Consider the following 24,119-nt stretch of genomic DNA (forward strand, 5'->3'; position numbering starts at 1 on the left):
CATCAACCAGAGAGATTAGGCTGGACACAGAGATTACTTTGTATTTGTGACCCTGGTGGGTGACACTGAGCACCATTTACAGTGTCTAGAAGAGACCTGTCATCATTCACAAGAGGCCATGGGCACTGACCTTCAACTTATACATCAACAGATTCTTCTGTCTGATTAGAAACAGGACATGCCAGCTCACTTTAATTTACTGTGTTTGACCGCCATCTGACTGTGTTGTTCTGATCCAGTTGTTTAACTGCTTTCCGTTTCCCCACAAGTACTCTTTACGTTCTGAGGTCATGTACTCTATCAGTGCATTGTAGTATAGGCAATTAGTGTTACACTGCTTTGTTGAGGTGTTGTTCAAGAATCAATCAAGTTTACCTGGGCATCGTCATCGTGCACATTTTTAATCCCAGCATTCAGGAGGCAGAGGCAGGTGAATCTCTGAGTTCAAGGTCAGCCTCATGCAGATAATAAGACCCTGTGTCAAAAAAATGAAAAAAAAAATGAACCAAGTCTAATCTCCTTATTGTGGAGGACAATGATGTCATAGATGGTTTTCTTTCTTCCAGATCTTTGATGATGCATACAAATCTCAGCTCAGTTGTGTGGTCGTGGATGACATTGAAAGACTGCTTGGTGAGTTGTAACTTTGGCTGTAATGCTCTGACACATGAACTGAAATCTTAAAATTACAGGAGAAGAGTATTTGCGTGGGAACTTGTAGACGATGAGACCATAGAAATACCTTGTTCTCCAGGGGCTATCGTAGTGCCTCTCATGTGAAGTCAGTAGTCATGATGAGAGGCTTCATTTTCTACAGTAAATGAGCAATGTAGGGCAGTAAATGTGGGGATTCTGGGGGGCTGGAGAGATGGCTCAGTGGTTAAGAGCACTGACTGCTCTTCCAGAGGACGAGCACCCACGTGACAGCTCACAACTGTCTCTAACTCCAGTTCTAGGGGTACCCTCAAACAGACATGCAGGCAAAACACCAATGCACATAAAAATAATAAAAATAAAGTTTAAAAAATGTTGCAATTCTGGAAATGAAAGGTGCTCTACAGTAATTTTACAAAGGACCAAACACCTCTTAGGTTCAAGTGCAGTAGATACAATGATCCTTGCACTCAACTCAGAAGTCACCTGGTAAATGTCAGCCAAGTTTTGTCAGTTTTACATTTCATTCGTTGGAAATTGAGTCAGTCTGGTGTGTGTCATTATAACAGTAGATCAGAGCAGGACAAACATGTGGTGACCTGATGAACCCTGGGGAGAGCCCCCAGCATTATTTCCTTAAGGACTTTCAGCCATGTTCACAGCTCTGTGCAAACCCCTTTATCTGAACACACTGAAGGCGTGTGGTCACAACAACACACTGTGGAGGAATGTGCGCCCTCTGAGTATATTTCCACATGTATAAATAGTTACTTTTGTTCAAGTACTACTGCTGTACTAGAATTGCTGCTGCTCTAGAGGGATCTCAGAGGAAAACAATACTACCTCACCTGTATGATAAAAAGTAGGATAAACTAGGGGATGCCTATATCCTGGGTGTTCAGAGAACACTGGGTTGCACAGGACGAAGCCTGCAGGGCTTCAAGCACAGGACTAGAGTCTCACGCAGAGGAAGCTGGGGACGTGACATTCGTTCCCCAGATAGAAAGTTCCCTAATCACCTGCTCTGCATTTTCTGAAGGCCAGTCTGGATGTTTCTCCATCCCTGTAGTTATGCTACCATTTCTTTCTGTTTTGTTTTTGTTTCACCCTTTTCTGTTCCTGAGCTCTGTACCGCTGAGCCACGTCCCAGCCTGTTTGTACCTATTGTTTCTGTCAGACTTAGTCACAGCTACTGTGATGGTTTCCAGTCGCTTCTTAGAAGTGTTGGTAAATACGCCTGGATACTCTCTCCTTTGGGAAAAAAATAGTCCCTGAAGACCAGGAAATATGTTTATGTGAATCAAAGGATATTTAGAAGCTTTTTAAAAATGTGCAGATAAGTTCTTATGTGCTGTTTGAAGAATGTCTATTATTAAGGGTGTTCATGGCATAGCTACCTGCCTCTTACCACAGCTGATGTTTGGTCTCGATGCAGACAGATCTGCGAGTTTGTACATGTACCCCAAGATCTCAGTCCTGAGCCACAGCCGTGTTTCTCTTTTAGATTACGTCCCCATTGGCCCCCGGTTCTCCAACCTGGTGTTGCAGGCTCTTCTTGTGTTACTGAAGAAAGCGCCTCCTCAGGTAAATCAGTAATAATAAGGAACATTCTTACAGACTCTCCCGTGAAGTTTATACAGTGGTACATTCGAATATGCAGGTTATCACATACATAAAATTCTGTTGTTGAAGGGTTCCAGAAGGCATCTGATCTAGCCTTCTGTCTAAAGGTAAATTGTTTTCCTAACAGATTTTTTTCCTTTTCCTTTTCTGCAAACACCAAGATGGTTTCTCATGTACCCCGCGCTGCTCTTAAGGAGCAGAGCTGGGATCACCATTTGCTTGGTCGCATCTTCACGGATATTGATGCTGGAGTCATTGACTTTGAACCCTTAACAATTGCAGAAGCATCCTATGAGCACTGGTTAAATGCACTCCTTATGTCGAGGGTCCCAGGGTTAGCTTGGCTGTGTCACAAGACATTCTCAGGTTGAGTCTGTGTTGTAGAACATTGAAGAAATGCCAATCAAAGGGAGACACAAGAGGGTGAGCAACTATTTGAAAACATCTTAGTGTTTTCATGTATGAGAGTCTCATGAGCTATGAGGAGAAAGAGACGATAAACTTAGTTTGCCTCTCTAATATGTAACCTAAGAGTTAAACTACACCTGCATATTTCACACATACAGGCTGATCTTGATTTTCTCGGTTTTTAGTGTTTCCTAAACATTTTATGAAATCATGAAAGATGCATAACATCCTTGAAATTTTGCAATAGATGCAACATGCAAGGATTTTCTTTTTCCTGTGCTAGGTCAAACCTAGGGCTTCATGTATGTTAGGCAGGTTCCCTACCACTATCAATAGTTTTTGCTTTGATTTTGAAATGGGGTTCTCACTGTGCTGCCTAGACTCCCTCAAATTCCTGGATTTGAGTCAGTCTCCTGCCTCATCCTATGAAGTCTTTCCTATGTTAAGGCTGATATTAAGAGAAGTGGCTTAATTTTTGGCTTCTCTTGATTCCTTCTGTTTTTAAATTAAGTAAATAAATGTGTCTAAAACAAAATAAACAATTTCTACATACTCATACAAATTTATTTTTATGAAGCTAGCATATTTAAAATTTTTAGAATGGGAGATATTTTTTCAGGCATTTAAATATATTATAATATGCAGCTTTTTGTTTGAAAAGAATTTATGCAAAAGTTCACTTAGGAGAAGAATGAATAGCTTTCCAATGTTATTTTCAAATCTCCCCTTTACCTGGTCATGTGCTCTCCACATGAGTCTAAATAAAGGTGCATTTCCCCCCTGAAAGCTCTTTATATCCAAAATAGATATACATAGAAAATACTAACAAATGACATGTTTTAAAGTATCTTTTCATTGTATTTATAATTGGGGTTCCATGCCATAGGCCCTGTGCAGGTCAAAGGACAACCTTGAGGGGCCGGGTCTCTCCATTCACCTTTATGTGGGTTCTAAGGATTGAACCTGGGTTTTTAGGCTTCCTCAAAAGCACATTTACTCCCAAGACATTGTGCTACATTTTGATTAGAGACTAAATAATAACTGGTTCTATTTCTTAAAATAATTTTAAGACTCTTAAGGGAAGGAAAAGTTTCTTATGCTTCTAAGTCTTCCAGCACACATGCCCACACACATCCCCCATAGTTTATCCTGCAAACACATTGAATACATATTTATCACTGTGTGCATCTTCTCATGCTGATGGTCTTAGGTAAAAACAAGATATGTGTAATGTAAAAACATTTTAAAGGTTCAGGGGCCAGCAAAAGGGCTCAGCAGATAGAGGCGCTTGCCATGCAAGCCTGAGGACCTGAGTTCAATTCCCCAAACCCATGAAAAGGTAAAAGGAGAAAACTGACTCCACAAAGGTGTCCTCTGACCTCCCATCTGTACCATGGCACATGCTCTCCCCCATCATACATACATACATACATACATACACACACACACACACTAATTATTTTTAAGTTTTTTATGTGAAATTCAAGTGACCAGTTAATACTGAGTAGAGCGTTCATTTTCTTGTTCATCAGGGACTGTAAATCAAGACCAACGTAGTGAAGTACTTTATATTTTGAATTATAGGTGTCTATGATCCAAAAGTTGGATATAAATAAGTGTTGGTGAAGAGTTAGAAAAATTGGAGGCCATATAAACTGCTAATAAAAATGTTAAAATTGTGTTGTCTTTGGGAAAGCTTAGCAGTGCCTCTAAAGGCTCAGCTGAGGTCAGGAGGTGCCTGACCTTCTAGACTCTACCCACAGCAAGGAAAACGCATGCTTGCTCCAAAGCTTGTTCACCAACGTTCATAGCAGGGTTATTTATAGAAACCAAAAGGAAAACAATGTGAATCTAAGTGGAATAAAATATAGTACAGCCATGAAGTGGAATCTTATTCAGCAATGCAAATGCACTCAGAACATGCTTCAACATAAACGGACCTTAAAAATGTGCCAAGTGGGAAAAGACAATCACAAAAGACCGTATACTATGATCCATCTTTTTTTAATCTTTAGATCTATCCATTTTATTTTATATGGTCTGAGTGTTTTGGCTACATGTATATCTATGCACTCTATATGTGACTAGTGCCCTCAGAGACCAGAAGAGGGCATCAGATATCCTGGAACTGGAGTTACAGATGGTTGTGAGCCATCATGTGGGTGCTGAGACTCGAACCCAGGTCCTCAGCAAGGACAGCAGTGCTCTAAACTGAGCCACCTCTCCAGCCCCACTGGGAGTCCATTTCTCTGAAGGGTCTGCAATTGGCAGTTCTGTAGAGACAGAAGGTCCATTTTCAGCGGTTGCCAGATCAGGGAGGGCTGGATTGTGAGAATAAGAGGCAGGTAACAGCTAATGAGTATAGGATTTCTTTTTGGAAAGATGAAAATATTCTGAGATCAAGCGTGGTGAGAGCTGCCCATATCTGTGAACGGACTGAAAACTGTTGAGCTACACACTTTAAACTAATGGACTGTGTGCTTTGCAAATTATATCTCAATAAAAGTGTCACATTTTTAAAATGCAGTTTCTCAAGCCATGTAAATGATGAAAGGAGAAGTATATAGAAGGTTAAAAGTAAAGGGCGAGTCACCAGGGTACGTGGAGAAATCCCAGCTTGGGAGCAGTCTTACACCCAGCAATTGGATCATTAAAAGGGCTCTGGAATGAATTTCTCTAAGAAGTGAAGATGTATGTAAGAAGTAAGAAACCTGGTTACCTTAGTTACAGGGAATGGCAGGGATTCTCTTTTAAGGGAACACTGGCCTGTCATTAGTCAGAACTTGGTGACTCTGACCCCGTCTGCCAGGTGACCTACTGTGTAAGTGAATTTGTGACAGAAGAAATTAGTATTGGAAATATTTCTAGTTGGCAGAAGTTAAACAGAATAAAAAATATGCCCTGGCTACACCACTTCACCTCGTAATTGTATTGTACATTGTGTCAAGAAAATGAGAATGATTAAGCTGGTGCAGCGTGGAGAATGTTGGTGACTCTATAGTGAGAGCGTCGGCTTGAGCAAACCATTGCCGCATGGATTTTTCTATTTAATATTAAAGCCAGAGGCACCGAGTCAGGTAGAGAGTGTGGGTCACAGAGAACTGTTCCTTCTGGCGAGAAAACAAAAGCTGTGGGCGTCTTTCTTTAGAAAACCCTGCGCGTCCTGCAGGACAGCAGTCTCCCCGGCACAGGAGCCTTCAGTTGGCATGTATTGTAAGGTCAGCTTTCTCGCAGAAATATTGTGTGTGCGTGTATGCACATGCTCCAATGACAGAATCCCTCCGGGCCGGTGGTGTTGTGTTTCCAGAGACTCCCTTTCCACTTCCCTTCCCCCACCCTCCCCTCTTGTAAATTGGCTTATTAAAACTGGGTCTCAAGCCCTCCTTTTTTTTTCCTTTGTGACCGCCTTGTTCTTGGGTTTTCGGTGTAGAGCTAAAAATTCAAGGCAGATTTCAGTTACTAGGATAATTTTCTTTGAATTTTAAATTTTTCTAAGCAAATGCATAGATTTTTAATGAACCTGGTATTCAGTGGATTTGCTTTAAATTTATCTGGAGAGTTACTTTCATGATTGATTTATTAGCCCTTTGAAAGTATAAAAAGTGGTATCGGTAGCTCATGAAGACTGAGAAACATCATCACATTTTGTTTAGCATCTTTTTAAAACCAATTAAAAGCTTTTCTAAAATGGATTGAACAGGAGAAAATAAAACATGTTCCCTAGGTCTTTATTTCAATCAAGTTTCCCTGTGTTCTGGGGGAGAAGAGATCGAGGGGGGATAGAAAGACTGAAAAGGGCTGTCCCAGCAGGGAGCCGAGCCGGAGAAAAGGCCTCTCTGAGAACTCAGCCGCCACAGCTCAGAAAGCTCCCAGCCTGCTTCATCTACATGCAGAGTCACACAAGGCATGGGGGCGCTCACCGGCACACAGGGGCTTCACATGTGCTTCCCCGCTGATTCCTGTGAAAAGCTAACAATTGGCTCGGAGGGTGAAAGACCACTGCAGTTCACCCTCCCTGAGCTGGACGTACAATTTGTCCAGTGTTAGGAAATGTCCGGCTTAGCAGTGAGAGGCTTGAAGACACCCCTCCTTGCAGTGAGATCCTAATGCCGGCGCTTTTACTCCATAGCACTGGGACTCTTTTCAAGGCTTGCAGATTTATGGAAGTTGTGGCGGGGGGCAGGGGTGCTTTTCCAAATCTGGAGGATGAAAGCCGAGGTCTCCATGTCATGGAAGAGCCCCAATAAAGCGGGAAGGACAGGTGAACCGCCTGTACCAGTGACACCAGTGGCTTTAATGTTTCCTCTGGGGTCTCTAATGTCATGCTTAAAACAATAGCTTTATCATTTGGAAGACAAGTGCCTAAAAAGAGGCTCTTCAGGCCGTAAAACGGCGCAATTTCCCCGTTTCCTCAACAAGTCTAGGGGTGTTCAAGCCATTAACTGGCTTCTTAATTCTGGGTGTTCCTAACATTGTTTGGGATCACACTGGAAGCCCCACTAGAATGGAATAGAATGGAATGGGATAGGATAGGATAGGATAGGATAGGATAGAATAGAATAGAATAGAATAGAATAGAATAGAATAGCCTTGCAGTCAGTGAAAAACCAATCCCTCTTCTCAGTGCCTCCCAACCTTTTATCATGGCATATAGAAATGGTACCTGGTCACATATGCAAGTAAGGTCAGGGACCCATGACACAGGTACTCTTGGCCTTCTCCTCAGCTGGTGGGAATCAACATGTTTCTTCACATGTAACTTGTTTGTGCCATAGCAATAGTTTGCTCTTTGGAACTATAAACTTTGAAAAGACTATCTCCAAATATTCCTAGCGATATTACTGCAGGAAAGCTCAGACCTGCTAGTTAAGAGCTTAAACTGAAGTTGACTGCAAGATTCGACTGCTCTAGTGCCTAGGAATGGGTTTTGTTCTTTAGAGGAAAGGAAACTGGATGTGCTGGGCGTGCTTGTAATCCTGACTCTCAGGGAGCAGGAGCAAGTGGACTGAGTTCAAGGCCAGCCTGGGCTACATTGTGAGACCCTGTCTCAGAGAGAGACAGACAGAGACAGACAGAGACAGGCAGGCAGGCAGGCAGACAGGTGTGGTGGGGCTCACACATATAATCCTAGCCTTTAGGAAGTAGAAGCAAGAGGATCAGAAGTTCAAGGTCATCCTCAGCTAGACTGGTAAGGCCAGCCTGGGCTATATGAGTTTCTGTCTCAAAAAAGATTTGTGAGGGAAGGTATTTGGGGACATAACTGGACCAATAAAAAGCTATAGCTAGGCAGGCAGTAATCTAGTTACTATTCTTTGAGAGAATATTCAATAAAATATTCTTTAAAAAAGAAAAAGAGAAACTATAGATCTCTGGATAGGTCTATGTTTTCCATGGGTTTTGTTTTAATGGCATGTGTCTATAGACAGCACTGTTTTTATGTAATTCTTAACGGACATTTCCGCACAGTCTCAGAGTAGCTGCGTTATCAGGAAGGTCTTGGTAATATTGGGCACCTCCTCAGGCACTGGGTGGCTTTAGTGAATAACAGATAATGGAAGACTGCAAGGCCTACAGGCCTAGGCATGAGAATCTCTCCATCTATCTGTTTAGAGTTAACTCCGGCTAATGACGGCAGTGTGACTCAGTGAGACGTGTAACCACTTCTACAGGGTGCCGTCATCTTGACTGAAGCATGACTCAGTGACGTGTAACCGCTTCAGCAGGGAGGGCTACAGTCATTTTGCCAGATGCATTGTAACCACTTGACAGGGTGACTTCTGCAGTGGGCTTCTTTTTATTTACTATTACTAATTTAAAAAATAATGATTGGCCTAATTTTTCCGTTTAGTAAGTCAAGGATATTATATAGCTACTATGCTTCCTAAGACTATTTTATATGCACTTTTCTTAGAATAGGCTTTCTTGGAAAGTTACATGTAAATTGAATAAAATATGTAAGTGTAGAATCGTTTCAAATGAATCAAAAATAGTAAAAGACATTTGATGAACCTTTCTATAAAACATTGTTACAAATATCTGAGTAAAATCAGCAGACATCTCAAAGGGTTTGAATATTTTAAACTGGTTTTGGAAGAATACATCTACAGTAGGCATTATTACCGAAATGAGTTCTGGGGTATGTGCGTGCGCATGTGAGTGCGTGTTCACTTGCACGTGTGTGTAGTGTATACCCCATTTTCCAGTAATACAGAATATCTAAATAATCAGCAGAGACATGTTAATGAGAATTTTACCTCACAGCTAGAACTTGGCCTTGATCTCTTGTATCCTCGGTCAGTTACCCCACTATGACACCAGTTCTGGAGGTGATGGTGCCATTCACCTCCTAGGGGTCCCGTCTCTGCAGAATGCACTCTTTGCTTTGGACTTAGGTTATAAATCCTGAGTTCAAGTCTTGGTTCAGTTACCTTCTGGCACTATTGCCTTAGACTGGGATCTTAGTTTCTGTGTGTATTTCTTTATCTATAAAAGTGAAAAGAATTCTTCTTTTCCTATCCAGTTGAAGGTCAACTAAGATATCATATAGTGAAGGTCTTTATAAATGTGGCACACACCTTTAATCCCAGCACTCAGGAGGCCGAGGCAGGTGACTCTCCGAGTTCGAGGCCAGCCTGGTCTACAGAGCAAGTTCCAGGACATCCAGGGCTACACAGAGAAACCCTGGGCAGGGTTGTAGTATGAACTGTAACCACATAAGGTGTTAAAGCAAAGACATGCCATGAGGCATCCCTGGGACCTTTTCAGCTGTGAGGCAGACAGCTGAGGAATGGGCCTGCTGTGCAGAGGGCTGCCCAGAGTTCCGCCCCGTCCCCTCCTGTGCAATACTTGGGAGGGAAATGGGCATCTCACCTCTGTTCAGTGAGATTTGCAGGTTAAGTCCTAAGGCAAATGCATTTATGTGGGTATTAGAGATTATTATTATTATAAAAGAATGAAATAAAGGCAAGAATTTCAGAGCTCAATAAGGCAGGGTATAGAAGTGGGAGAGGGGCTCCCAGCCACCGAGCTCCCTGAAGACCTGATGCTGGGTGCACTTGTGCCAACCCACCCGTTGCCTTTCCCTGAAGCCCCTGGAGACTGTGGCCCGTGTTCTTCCCAGCTCCTGGTACAACTGAATGGCAGCTCATCTTCCTTCATATGCTCCTGTGCTTAAATTCAGGACACCAATCTCTGAGCATCCCTGGGACTTTATGCCATGCAGTCTGTGCTTAACAGCCTTTGAGTAAAAGCCAATCTTATGAAAGGGCTCGGACAATCTATCAGGAGTCCTGGTGTTTACTGGAAAAGAAGTAGTACTGGAACTTGATGACTTTAAGTCAGTTTGTCTGTAACCCACACACTGTGACAGCCCTCCTGTCATGCAGAATCCTTTGCACTGGGTGCCAAATATCTGGTGTGTACACACGCACGTACGCACGTGCACACACGTGCACACACTTGTGTTTGTTTTGTTCTGAGATAGGAGCTCTACATAGCTTAGGCTGGCCAGGAACTTGCAGTCCTCTTGTCTCAGCCTCCCAGATGCTTGGGGCCTGTAGATGTGTACAGCTATCTCAGTTCTGTAGATACCGTTTTAGTTAGTGGTGGTTATTTTGCAAATCATGGGTCTTAACTACACATAGAACTGTTATTAGCAATATAAATAAGAGAACGGGAAAATTCCAAAGACAAATCTGAATCCAGCCATTTAGCTTCTGAGTCTCCAAGTTTTTTTCATTTGTAAAATGAGAATGACCTTCAAAGGTGTCTGAGTTGTGGGAAATAAGAACCATACTTATGGTCTCTCTGTGTGCATTGTACAGATTCACATGCACATATATGTGTGCACACGTGCCTAAGCACACGTGGAAGCCAGAAGACAACTCCAGGTTGTTTCCTCAATTGCTGAAACAGGTTGTCTCTCTAGCCTGGAGCTGGCCAAGTAGGCCAGGCTGGCCAGCCAATGAACTCCAAGAACCAGCCTGTGTCCTCAGTGCTGCAGTGGGAAAGTGGGCTGCACACACAGCTCCCTGTGGCCTCTAGGGGTCAAACACAAAACCTCGTGCTTGCGTAGGAAGCACCTTACCAGCTGAGCTATCATCGGGGGTCAAGAACCAGTTCTTCATGAACTGCAAAGCACAGCTCAAGTATTGCCTTATTGTTCATTTCCAAAGAAAACAGACTCTCCAAACAAACAAATAAAGGCAGCAGAGAAATTCACCCTGTCAAACGAGCGAGGCTTCAGGGTCTTTGCGTAGGAACCAACCCAGAAAGGTCACAGGAAAGAACACAGCCATGTGCTGTAGCCCTAGCTGCCAAGTGTCCTGCCTTAGGCAGCTCAGAGCAAGGTGCAGAGGGGCCAACTCAAGAAAGAACAGTGTTATGGGAAGAGACGAGAGAAAGGCACTCATAATGACAGCAGCGAGGCAGATGACCCTCTGTACAGGGGCCCCCAAATGTGGGGACAGAGGTAGGGGTATTGACATACGTTTGAGGCTAGCCTGGGCTATATAGTGAGTTCTAATCAAGCCTGGGTTACAATGTGAGGCCCCATCTCAAAATCAACATACATACACATGCAGGAAAATGGGAGGTGAGAAAGGGGTCTTGAATGCATGTGGCACACTCTTGGGAGGTGGGAGCAGGAGTCTGCAAGTTTAAGAACAGCCTGGCCTATGTACATAGCATGACCTGTCTCAGAAAAATCACAAGGGGTGGAGTAGATAATTCCCAAACTGTTGTAACTGCCTTTTCCTCAACAGGCCTCCAAACTTTCTGTCTACATTCCAGTGCTCTTACAAACAATTAAAACTGGGCTCAGCATCCTCTAAATTCTCATATAAAACATTATTCTGAAAGATGGTGTTCTCTGTAAAACACAAAAAAGTAGTGTCCTATGGTAACAGAAGTTCTACTGTTTCCATCTTAAGTATGGCTGCTCTATCTAGATGGAAACGTTGTAGCTGATTTTTTTCTGCTTTGCTTTTGCTTATATTTTATAAAATTTCTGCTGTAAACCTATATTACTTCGATAATAAGAAAAGAATTGTAATGTTTATATATAGTTATTTTCATTTTTAGCCTAGCAGGAAAAAATTGTTTTGTTTGCTTTGTTGAGATAGGGTCTCATGTAGCCCACCATGGCCTCAAACAGCAGCATCCTCATCCTCAAACAGAGGAGGCCGCCTTGTTGGAGTATGTGTGATGTGCGTTTCTAACCTTGCTTTTTCTTATAAGATGAATGTTGTACTGTCTGTAAGGTACTCTGTGGTAGTGAGAGGGCCCTTTGGTCCTCACAATCCCTAGCTCTGCTCAGTGCTGTGCTTCCCGTCTGAATGGATAATGGTTGAACACCCATGTAGCTAAAGGTGACTAAGATAAATGGCAGCTGTTATGGTTCAGCTGATGGAAGGGTTGTTTTTCCAATCTGTAACATGGCTTTAGACATCTGAGGTTGAAAATGCTTACTGCCAGCTGGATGGTGGCGCACACCTTTAATCCCAGCACTCAGGAGGCAGAGGCAGGCGGATCTCTGAGTTTGAGGCCAACCTGGTCTACAGAACAAGTTCCAGGACAACCAGAGCTACACAGAGAAACCCTATTTCGAAAAAACAAAATGACAACAACAGCAAAAAGACATCAAATGAGTTTTCAGTGTCCCTGTATCCCATGCATGGGACATGTGTTCTTAGTCTAGGGTCTCTATGGCAACCCCACGTATGAGGAAGGTACTAGAGTGGACAGCAGTGGCAAGTGTGGCTGGGTTTGCACAGACCCCCTGGCTATTTCCATGTTGCTGTTGTCCCTGTTGCCATTTTTTCCGGTTCATGCATAAGCTGGTGTCCCTATGATACCCACCAGTGACAAGGATATGCCTGTACCCAAATAAGCAGGGTATAGTACACTTTCATACCAAGGTTCTTGGAAATTTGAAGATAAGTTTGGGGTAAGTAAACCATCTTAGGTTTCACTGGGGTCAAGAACAGGAATTCATAAGAAAGCAGGGGCTTCATTTTTGATGGAATCATTGGGTGTTTTGTCTTCATGTGTTTCTACATCACATGTTTGACTGGTTTCCTCAGAGTCTAGAAGAGGGCATTGGATCCCCTGGAACTGGAGTTACAGATAGCTGTGAGTGCTGATAATTGAACCTGGTCCTCTATAAGACCAGCCAGTGCTTCTGACCACTGAGCCAAAATCTCTCCAGCCCCCAAAGTGTATTCTTCTTTATGAAATGGTATATGTTCAGGCTTGGAAAATTTTGCCATATATATATATATATATATATATATATATATATATAGAGAGAGAGAGAGAGAGAGAGAGAGACAGAGAGAGACAGAGAGAGACAGAGAGAGACAGAGAGAGAGAGAGACAGAGAGAGAGAGAGAGAGACAGAGAGAGAGAGAGAGAGAGAGAGAGAGAGAGAGAATCACAGGCTGTGGTGTTAGCAGAGCAGCCACCAGGGCTCAGGAGTGTGTTAAAGTAAGAGTCACAGGCTGTGGTGTTAGCAGAGCAGGCACCAGGGCTCAGGAGTGTCTTACAGTTAGAATCACAGGCTGTGGTGTTAGCAGAACAAGAACACAGTGACAGGGGATGGGGAAGCTTTGTCCATGGACAAATATTTAGAACTTATTTTTTTATTATTGCTGTGTGTTACCATAATGTTAAAAAAACCTCTTCAACCTGAGAGTCCACCACTTGCTTGTAAAAGAAATTAAAATTTTTTATGGGCCACTCAAAGTCTTAGGGGCCTGGGACACTGTCCTAGTGGGCAGGTTGTAAGGTTGTGTTCAGTCCTAGACATTAGAGAATTTTGCTTCTTTCTTAGTTCTTATCTGTGTTCTGGTTAATTGAAATTGTTTAGCAAGTTGCCTCTTCAGAGGTGAGATGCTATTACTGGACACACTGGATCATGGTCTATGGTAAATGAGGACAGGGTGTGGGGGAAGGGAGGTTCTGAAATACGAACATGATACAGACACACATTGGCACAAAACTCCTAACAGATTGTGCAAAAAGAGAGATTCCCTGGGGTGAAACCACAGAGGTGGAAATAAAGTTAGAACAGTGATGCCTTCAGAACAGGGGTTAATTTACAAATATCAAGCTGAAAACTGAGCTAGGTGCATCAGGGGCTGGACCAGCTAAACAGCCTGGGGAAGAAGTCTACACAAGCCATTCCTTTGGCATTAAGAATGGTGTGGCATGGTCAGTACAACTTTATTTTCTTAAGTTATTTAACCTTTTCTCCTAAGAGTTCAGAGGTCATTTCTAGCAGATGTCTATCCCAAACTTGTAATTAGTAGGACAGCTATTGTAGACACAGATTTAAAATTACGCAGGGAGCCAGGTGTGGTGGTGCACACGCTGTTAATCACAACGCTGGGGAGGCAGAGGCTGGAGGAGCTTGAGTTTAAGGCCAGCCTGGTCTACAAAACAAGTTCCGGAACTACACAGAGAAACCCTATCTCAAAAAACAAAATAAGACAACAGAAAACGATAGATAGATAGATAGATAGATAGATAGATAGACAGATAGGATTTCACACTCCTGGCTGCTGTGTCTGAGGCCCCGGGTTCAATTCCCAATGTCACAAAACAAATAAGCATCCAACGGTGAGCCCCAGAAGTGGAGTCAGTGGGCACGAACTCCAGATTCATCCCCTTTGTGGAGCTAAGTCCAGGTGTGTCACCTCCCCCCAGGTTCCTCAGCTACCCAATGAAGAAGAGAATAAGAGGACAGGGAGAAGGGAACCTCCTTAGATGCTGCTCCAAGCGACCCGGGGTCTTTCTTAGGAATTGGTTGACAGATTCTTTAATATCACAAAGTTGTCTGCTTCTGCCCATTTCAAATCATCTGGAGTCCAGGCTCCAGTTTCTACCCCAACAGCCGTGAGTGCCTTCCCTTGTCCTCTGCTCTGCTTACAGCACCAGGTTGGCTACAAAGGGCTAAGCAAAGAATTCGCTCCAGGGTAAAGTCTAATGGAGAATTTAAGTGTAGTTGTCTGCCTAGTTACAGCATGATTTATTTGGAACATCCTTCCTTTGGTATTCAACTTCAGCATTTAACTGAAGGAGGAAAAGTGTAAAGAGAAGGAGAAGGAGCCATTGTAGCGCCAGACATCTGAGCCTTGATCCAAAATGCAGGCTAGGCGTGGAAAGGCTCAAGAGGCCATCACTGCGGCTGCCCGACTCTTGTTGTATTTGTTTGTTTGTTTGTTTACAGTACTGGGCCTTAAAGCCAGGGTTTTCCGCTTGTGAGCAAGCTGTGAGTCACTGAGCCACACTGGACCCTGTTGCTGGCTGGTTTTCACTGGGTTACGGCAAACCAAGAGTTGAAGGAGGCAATAATTCTCCTTATCTCACTAACTTGGATTCCTAGCCTCCCATAAATCTCTTTTCCTTTGCTAGAGAAGTCAATAGTAGGCAGTCAGTAGCTAAGGGATTGGTCGGCTAAATAGAAAGTTGTGACAGCCTTGGGCAATGACTTAAATTGTAAACAAAGCCCACGCACCACCTACGCTAGAGTATTTTCACTAAATGTGGTAGTCATAGCATTCAACATTTAGTGCTCAGGGCCGCTGACACTCTGAAATGAAGGCTTCCTGATAAACATTGGTGTGACGCACATTTTTCTAGGGGAGAAGAGAGATCTACTACCCTTGAAAGCTGAACTGGATCGTCATCCTTTCGTTCAACACGTGTTTATTAGCTGCCTGCTGCACAAGGCCCTGTGCTGTCCCTGGGTAGCCTTTCCTACAAAAGACTCTGAGACATACAAGAATAAGCAAATACAGGGCATGAAGTCAAGTGGATAGTGTATAAACGGTGATTTGATCGTGCGCCAACAGAGCAGAACAGAGCAGAGTAAAGGAGAGGACGCACGGTGGGTGGGGCTTGAGAAAGCTGTGGAAAAGCTGGCATTCGAGCAAACCCTTGGCACAGGGAAAGCCATGCTGACGGAGAAAGGAAATGTCTTGGGAAAGAGACTGTGGGGGCCCAGTGCTTCAGAGACTGGGCAGGAGAGATGAAAGTGGTCAGACGTCTAATCACTGCAATGAGGGAGCAATGAATGGGGTCAGGCACAACTGTTCCTAAGGTCTCGGTAGCAAATGACACAGCTGTATATGCCCTTCCCAGGAATATACCATTTTTGTGGTGGAGGAATCTGGTGCTGAGATCATCTATCCCACATCTGTCGCACAGCTGCAAATGATGGTGCTTGTCCCCTTTTTACTGTACATGCTGCCCAGCCCTCAGAAGAATTCCATTGCTTTCCTCCTTACTCCCAGGCTGGCATCAAAAGCACCCCATATGTGTAGGCTATGGACTAAAGGGTGCAGGACCCTTTGGGGGAGATTTACTCAGAACTGACATGGTACCCATGTGGCTGCTTTGTCCCGTGCTACGAGAGGAGAGCATCCTGCAGGCATGTGCCAGGATCCTTTCTCTCCATCAGTCCTTTCTCCTTAGGACCCTTCTTTGGTTTCTCCTGATGCTTTTTATGTTAACTCTATCTCCTTCCTTTCATTGGCTGCCCACATCTCTCCAAAGAGACTTGGTGCTGTGGCTCAGGGCCTCCCAGTACCCACAGAGGGTTTAGTAGCATTTGAGATCTATCCTGCTCCCTCAGGGGCCTTGTCCGTGCCCACTCTGTGCTGCTACTCCAGGTTGCCCCACTCTGAGACGCTCCACGCTTCTCCAAGTCTCCACAGCCATCGCCATGTACTGTTTTCTGGTCCGTGACTTGGTAGTGGCCCCTGTGTGCTGGCCAGCTAAACTGCAATCGCTTTGAAGATGCAAACTAAATTTCCTCATTCGCCTACCTAAAATGAAGAAATTCTTGCTAATGTTCCAATTAGTGAATGTTAATTTCATCTTTTTCTTACTGGGTTTACAAATTCCTAATGTTCTGACATTTTTTTTCACTCTTTTTACAAAAACATCAGATTGTAATCATTAGAAAATAGAGGTGAAGGCCCATCCCACATGGCAGATCTGAACCTCGCTTTTAAACTCACTTCTTAATCCATCCCAGGGTTTCCGATTGTTCCGGATTAATTCTTCTTACCGAGGGTGTTACATTTGCCTCGGTGAATGGCAAGAGCAGCCTCTCGTTCCCGCATAACTGACTTCACTTTTGTTGCTGGGTTGGAGCCAGCCCTTCCATTTCACTGCAGTTATTATATTGGTGGCATTTTTTTATTTAGGAAAAGAAAAAAAAAGCTTTATTCCACATGAACTTTTGTTACAAATCAGTTGATTGGGGCCAATCAATGGCAGACCTCTGAAAGGCTGTGGATTATCTGGTTAGCCCTTTGTGTGGCAAAAGGCTTAGATGTTGCTTGGCTCTTGGCTCATTCTTCGTCCTGTAAAGAAGTGGATTTTTGAAGGATCAACACCTGACTGAGCCCTGCCTTTTTCATGGTAATGTTTTCACCTGAGTTGCTTCTTATAGTGCTAAGACTTGGTTAACTGATACTTATTTAACCTTGGAACAATGTCCATCCTAATCCGATTGGCAGATCGTCATTTTATTTGTGCCTTTTCTGTGTAGCCTCAGGACCAGCAAATCTCAGGAGAGGATGCTGGGAGCGACTCCCTGCCCCCCAAATAGGTTACTATGCTTTGTTTCCTCCTTCCATGGGACGTGTTTGGGCACTGTGGTCTTTCAACCCGTAACCACACATTAGCAAGATAGATTTCCTCTTTGGATCGATCCCGCCTCTTCTAAAGCCACACTCCCATGGCATGCTGCTGGCGGCTCTTGTCCTTCAATGGAGACCCGGTGTGGTTCCTTGCATTAGTCCGTCTGCAGCTGTTTCTCCATGAGAACACTTCCAGATGAACATTACCACTAATTAATACACAAAACGATCCAGCACAATTTAATTATTTGGTAATGTTTTTCAGTGTTTTCTTAAAGATGATGCTTTACAAGTCAAGGCCTGAGCTTGCCTGGGTCATGACCTCTCCACAGTGTTTGCAGTCTTGTTAAACAAGAAGACAGGCAAAACATAAATTAGCGTCTCCATTATAAGTTACCCCACACTTCCCAATCTTTCAACACCGTGAAGACATCTGAGTGGCTGTAGGAAAAGTTCCTCGAGGAAGATAGTGGTGGTTGGGAAGTCCAGCTTTCTATAGTGAGCCAGAAGCATCTACAGAGCCGCTCTTGAAAGAGCCCAGTGTTTCTGTCCATGAAAGGAGAGCAATGAGGGAGCTGGGCAGAGGGTGCTAGGCACCTAAGGTGCAGAAAACAGCTTATATTCCTTAGTTATGGCCAAGACAGGAGCATCACCAAGCTCAGGAGTAGAGGGCCAGCTTGGGCACATAACCAAACCCTAAAAACAGTATCCATTCTAATGAGACTGAATGAGATTGTTTCACCTTTTGTATCTGTTAGCTTTGGGGAATGTGTTCCAAAGTTAGCATTAGAATTTATTGTTAAAAGTATTTTTTTTTTAGTATAGAAGCCTTTTTTGTTATAGTAGAAGCATATAACTGTGTTCATGAGTGTGATTACCTCAGCACCCAGCTTTTGTTATATTTTTGCTGTTGGACCTCTGCTCCCTCTGACTTCATGTCTTTCCTGCTCATCCTCTGAATCAGCTCACCCATTGCTTAAGACTTGGCCTGCAGACTCCTCCCCACAGAGAGCCCAGCCTCTTCTGCCAGGTTCCCTCTGGGTGTAGAATGTGCCTCTTTTCCATGTGGCATAGTCTGTGGGCTTTCCTGTTGTTTTTATCTTTCTACCTCTCTATGCAAGGTCATTCCACAGTCACTCAGGAACTTGGCAAATGTCTGTTGATAAGCATTTGATTTTTTTTTTAGTTGATATGTTTTTTTTTCTAGTTAATTTATTGACCAGTAATAATGATTAGCCTTTAATCTGTACACATCACAAATAAATTTCCTCCATGGAATCTTTGCTCAGTCATATATTAAACCAAGGAACTAATTATGTCATGAGGGTTTCTGAGTGCATGCATGCGTGTATGTGTGTGTGTGGTGTGTTTATGTGTGCACACATATATTCTAGAACTTGAACATAGTCTCTGTGCATGTAGGCAAGTACTCTACCAGTGAGCCACAGCCTGCCTTCCACTTTGTTTCTTATGGGACTTCATGGTGGGGCATTGTTATTCTTGGCACAGAGTGGACAAAAGCTGTCAACAATTAGTGGTATAATGTGTGCAAAGCCCACGTTGAGGGTTTTAGAGGTTTGGGGGTGCATAGGGGATTGTTTTATTTTGGAGACAAGATCTCACTATGCAGCCCTGGCAAGCCTGGGACTTACCATGTAGACCAAGCTGGCAGAGACCGGCAGATCTCTGAGTTGGGGCCAGCTAGTCCACATATTGAGTTCCAGGCCAGCCACAGCTACATAGTGAGACCCTATATGACACTACTTCCCATCACGCCCACACCATAATGCCTTGAGGATGAGATTGTAGCATACACTCAGTGTCTCTGGCTTTGGTTTGGTGTTCCCCAGTTTACTGGTCCCCTCTGCTGGCATCAGTGGGAAGGGCCCACTTCATTGTTGCTGCTTCTGAGTTGTGGCATCTATGCCTTGTTTTGTTTTATTCGGAAAATTCTGGGGTTTTGTGGGTTTTGCCTACTCGTTTATATGCACAAATAAGTGGATTCTACTCATTTCATTCAAGCTTCCTCCAGTCTTCGCACTGGCCTTTTTATCTGCACAGTAACACATCTTTCTCTCGGTAACCAGGGCCGCAAGCTTCTCATCATCGGGACCACCAGCCGCAAAGATGTCCTTCAGGAAATGGAGATGCTTCATGCCTTCAGCACCACCATCCACGTGCCCAACATTGCCACGGGAGAGCAGCTGCTGGAAGCTTTGGAGGTAAAGATGAGTCTCTGTTAGAAACTGTTTATCAGAAAGGAGTTGAGGCCTGAGATAATGCAGAAGGGTTCTCAGCCACAGCAACCAGCATTTAGTGGAACATCAAGCTAGAATGTTGGCCCCTTCACTGCTTTTCAGAAGCTAGAAGAACAGGACACAAAGGAGAGTGGGTGTGGGCAGCACACAGACTGCAGGGGTCAGTCACTCTCTTCCCAGCATCTGGTCCTTCTGGATCTCACAATGGGGGCGTGGATGGGTGCACTGGTAGGGGGATGGGTGCAGTGTGGGGGATATGTCACTCTCTTGCCAGCATCTGGTCCTTCTGGATCTCACAACAGGGGCATGAATGGGTGTGATGTGGGGTCATCACTGTTTCTTCACAGCAGCTGGCAGCACATTTCGTTGCATTTAATAAACCAGAACAATGATTAAAGCCTTTGAAACTACAAAAAGAAGCTACTCAAACTTCACAACTTTATAACGTGAAAATGTTTCCTTAATTGTTGAAGTGTTTAATTTAAAAACTGAATATTAGTGTACACATGACTAGATGAGATCTGTTGGAAAATATGATGTTAAGTTGTTTGGTGTGGGAGAGTCAAGGAGACTTCTTAACGGTCCCACCACTTAAGAGAGGCCGTGTGCTCCCACAGAGCTCCTAAGAGAGGCCGTGTGCTCCCACAGAACATTGAGAGAGGCCATGTGCTCCCACAGACTATTGGGAGTGGCCGTGTGCTCCCCACAGAGCAGAAGTCAGCAGAAGTATTTCTTGGTCACCTGTTTGAGCAGCCTTTTGTAGCTGGGATGAGTAATCATAGACTGGAGTTGTTTTCCCCCAGAAAATATGTCTCTAAGTTTACTAAAGGTCTCTAGAAACACAGCATAAGATATGTCTCTTTCAGACAAGGTAATCTTAGCATCAGGGAGGCTAAGGCAGGAGAATTAACCGTGAGTTTGAGGAGAGTCTGGGCTACCGAATAAGACCTTGCCCTTGTGTGGTCACATGTGGCTAGAAGGGTCAGTTCATCCTGGTCAGCTAGCTCCTCCCACTGCTCATGTAAGGGCGAATGTTAGGGTGTGTGCCGTAGACAGGGCTTCATTATTGTTTATTGCTTTTGTAGCTTTTGGGCAACTTCAAAGATAAGGAACGCACCACAATTGCTCAGCAAGTCAAAGGGAAGAAGGTCTGGATAGGAATCAAGAAGTTACTCATGTTGATTGAGATGTCCCTGCAGGTAAGCTGATTTCTTCTCTGTGGAATCGCAATGGTGGAGGTGGCACACCAGGAGGGCCTGCGTTCCTGTCCAAAGGCTCAGGGACACTTGCGCCATCCTCAGAAACAGATGAGAAGAGCGTAGTGTGACTTTTAATTTTAATGTAGAGTTATTAGGCCTGACAGTCAGAAAGGACTTCAAAGAGCCATGTGCACAGGTTGTCAGCGAGTTAGTCCCAGTCACACACTCTCTACTATAGTCCTCTACGTCAGGGTCAGTAGTGACTGCACAGGCCCAAGAGATGTGTAAGGACAGACACAGGGACTTGTGCAGATTAGACATGGCCTCTGTGCATGTCCCCTGCCCTCTCCTAGAAATTTTTTTCTTTTCTTTTTGTTGGTTTTTGAGGCAGGCTTTCTCTGTGTAGCCCTGGATGTCCTGGAGCTCTCTATGTAGGTGGGGCTGGCCTCAAATTCAGAGATCCGCCTGCCTCTGCCTCCCTAGCACTGGGATTAAAGGTGAGCGCCACCACTGCCCAGCTTCCTAGCAGTTCTGTGTAGACCGCTGGAGGGTTAAAGCATCCCGACTCCCAAAGACCACACATCCTCATAGGCAGCGGAGACCACGTGGGTACTTCCTTGTATCTACTGCAGTTCCCTCCCTTCTGGAATTCCTCGCTTCCATGAGCCTCTTCATGTGCACACACGTGTGCATCATACATGTGTGCAGACTAAGAAGGTCTGTGTGTGCACACACCCACACCTGGGCTGCCACCCACTGTGCACGGCCCCAAGGCCAGCTCAGCACGTACCAGAGTACTCAGGAAATCTCCCTCGAACAAATGAGTGGATGAATGAGTGAGTGAGCCATCCCCAGACTCGAGTTTGGAGACTGGAGTTATTCTAAGCACATGCGTTGCAGGGCAGTCCTGCCCTTGCCGGCGTGAGCAGTGGGATTTCTCGCTTCACGTTTACAGCCGAAGGAAGCTCTTGGACCAATGAATATAAACTACTGAGAGAATCGTTTTCATTCTCTCTGATAAACTTAACTTAAAATTAAATTTTTGTGGTTTTCAGAAACCAAAAGTTTCCCCAGCTTCCAGCAACTGTTTTTAAGTCGATTTATGTATTTTCCATTATGAGTAATAAATTAGAGCCGTAGACTGAGCACTGTGCTCGGGCTTATTCCTGGTGAAGGCGTACATACAGGTGTACTGGCTCTGTCCCTGAGAAGATAAATCTGTCAGAAAGTCAGCTCTACCCTTCTTTTCTCAGTTTCAGTACAATCTTTTAAAATAATTGCATAGAAGAAACCATGTGAGTTTTTCTCCCCACCCCGCCTTCCTCCTCTCCCTTTGATGCCCGCAGCTCAGTGATCATCTTAATACTTCTTGTGTGGGGAGGGGGAAAGTGAGAGTGGGGTGTTCGGCCTAATCGCCAGCGACTGACACTTCATAGGCCTGGAGTTTGAACCCCTTCACGTCAAATGGATTCCGTGCAGCTGAGTGACTTCTCTTTAGATCTGCCTCAGGAGCCAGCTGGGTGGAGAGACATGTAGTTGAACAGAGTGGAAGTCATGCTCACACTGCTCGCCGTACCGATTTTGTTAAAACTTGCTCGGTGTTGAGGATCTGCTCTGACTGGATGTCACCTGAGGGAATAAAGTCATTTATCTAGATTACTTTTTTCCTCCCTTTCTCTTGGCTTTTAATTCCATAGCTACAGGCAAGTCAGTAAGTCGTTCCTCACACATATTAAATATAGTTAATGGGCGAAGACCTGCATGTACTGACTGCAGCGAGCTCCAGCCAGTTCCATTTTTTAGAAAGAACTTTGACAATTGATTCATGTGTAATTCTAGTCCCCAAGAAGAAAAATGGTTCTTTTGTTAGCCGGTCGCACTTTTTCCTAGTTCTTTGTAGTCTGACCCCTTAACTTTGATACATTTGAAACTTCTGTTCACTGTTTTGCTGGGGACAGAGGAGAATCTTTTTTATAAAGTGATTGGAGGGGAATTTGATTGCACAGCTGCCTGCAGCTGCGCACAGCGGAGCAGAGGGAGCAGAGCATTTGCAAGCTGCTCTCGGAGGGCGGGGAGTTCCTCTTGGGAACGGATTTCTGCGTACATGCTTTAAAGGTGAGGTGTTTCTCACATGAAAAGTTCATTCTAGGGAATTAGAGATGTTTGTAATGATAGTCTTCCAGATCACCTCCGGTCTAGTCTCCACCATAAGGCCAGCAAGAATACCACACACTTTGCCACAGTGGAGTAAACTGGAGACAAAGTGACAGCTACGAGAGCTCCTGTCTCAGAGCCCGCCATCTTGGCTCGGGTTTGTGACTCTCTGGTAGCCAGAGACCAGGGGTCCCAAGAGCCCAACAGCACTTTCTGCTCCCTTGGGTGTGGCAGCATCTCCACCAATCCCAAAGGAGCACTGCTGCTGGAAAAGCCAGGTCACCGAGTATGTGGAAGTCAGAACTGTATTTTGGTCCCTCAATCAACCTCAATTAGGTTTCTTCAAGTTCTGTCTTCTTCCTTCAGTAAGATGTATGAAATAGATGTCATTTGAACTCCCATGAGTCAGCACCGGAATGCCTCCAAGCATGTCTGAACGACCCCCTCCCCCCAGAGCCCATCGGCTGGTCTGTGGTGATGCCTTCCTGGTGTGTTTCTCCTCCTCACATTAGTATAGCCAAGGGAGCACTTGGTTGAGGTGCCCTTGAAGGACCAGTGGCTTCTCCATATTGGGAAGTCCCACTGGCTTCTAAATGACATAATCTGCTCTATTATGCTTCAGTACATTGGCCAGGAGGCAGGTGACACCTTTCCGAGTGCCCCTGGAAGTGTGCGGTCAAACCTGGCCCTGGTGTGTGTGTGTGTGTGTGTGTGTGTGTGTGTTTGTTTGTGTGTGTGTGTGTTTGTGTGTGTGTGAAAAGCACCACCGACATGTCCTCTCTATTTCTTCTGATGATTTAGATGGATCCTGAGTACCGCGTGAGGAAATTCTTGGCCCTCTTGAGAGAAGAAGGCGCGTAAGTACATGCCATCCTCGGGAGCACCCACTGCAGGTCCCCAGTCTGCAAGGTCCCAGGGCTTCCCCGGAGCAGCAATGCAGTGCCATGCACAAGTCTGATGGTTTCTTTCCTACATAACCTTCTTTCCGTGTATCAGGTCTCCCTGTGTTGTAGGTCTGAAGGACCAAGCAAGGAAATGGGCTGTTCTGTCAGTCTGCTCTCCTTGTCCTGCTTCCCAAAGCACAGGGGAAACTTGATGGGACATATTTATTGGAACTGCTTCTAAAATGCATGGAGCTGTGGCCTTTGTCTTTCAGAAGTGCCCATCAAGTA

The 24,119-nt window shown here is 44.5% G+C and overlaps 1 protein-coding gene across 1 annotated transcript in view; it reads left to right on the forward strand.

Moving 5' to 3' along the window:
* The window catches only part of Nsf (N-ethylmaleimide sensitive factor, vesicle fusing ATPase), a 134,694-nt gene that overhangs the window by 108,953 nt on the left and 1,622 nt on the right, over positions 1-24,119 (forward strand). The window contains exons 16-20 of the mRNA XM_041635920.1: positions 567-633; positions 2,159-2,238; positions 19,424-19,558; positions 20,680-20,793; positions 23,749-23,804. Of these exons, the coding sequence (XP_041491854.1) occupies positions 567-633; positions 2,159-2,238; positions 19,424-19,558; positions 20,680-20,793; positions 23,749-23,804 (452 nt within the window). The remainder of the gene's footprint in view (positions 1-566; positions 634-2,158; positions 2,239-19,423; positions 19,559-20,679; positions 20,794-23,748; positions 23,805-24,119) is intronic.

The sequence above is a fragment of the Microtus oregoni genome, unplaced genomic scaffold (assembly GCF_018167655.1).
Source record: "Microtus oregoni isolate MIOR12 unplaced genomic scaffold, Mior012 000048F_ref0000485, whole genome shotgun sequence".
Classification (NCBI taxonomy): Eukaryota; Metazoa; Chordata; class Mammalia; order Rodentia; family Cricetidae; genus Microtus; species Microtus oregoni.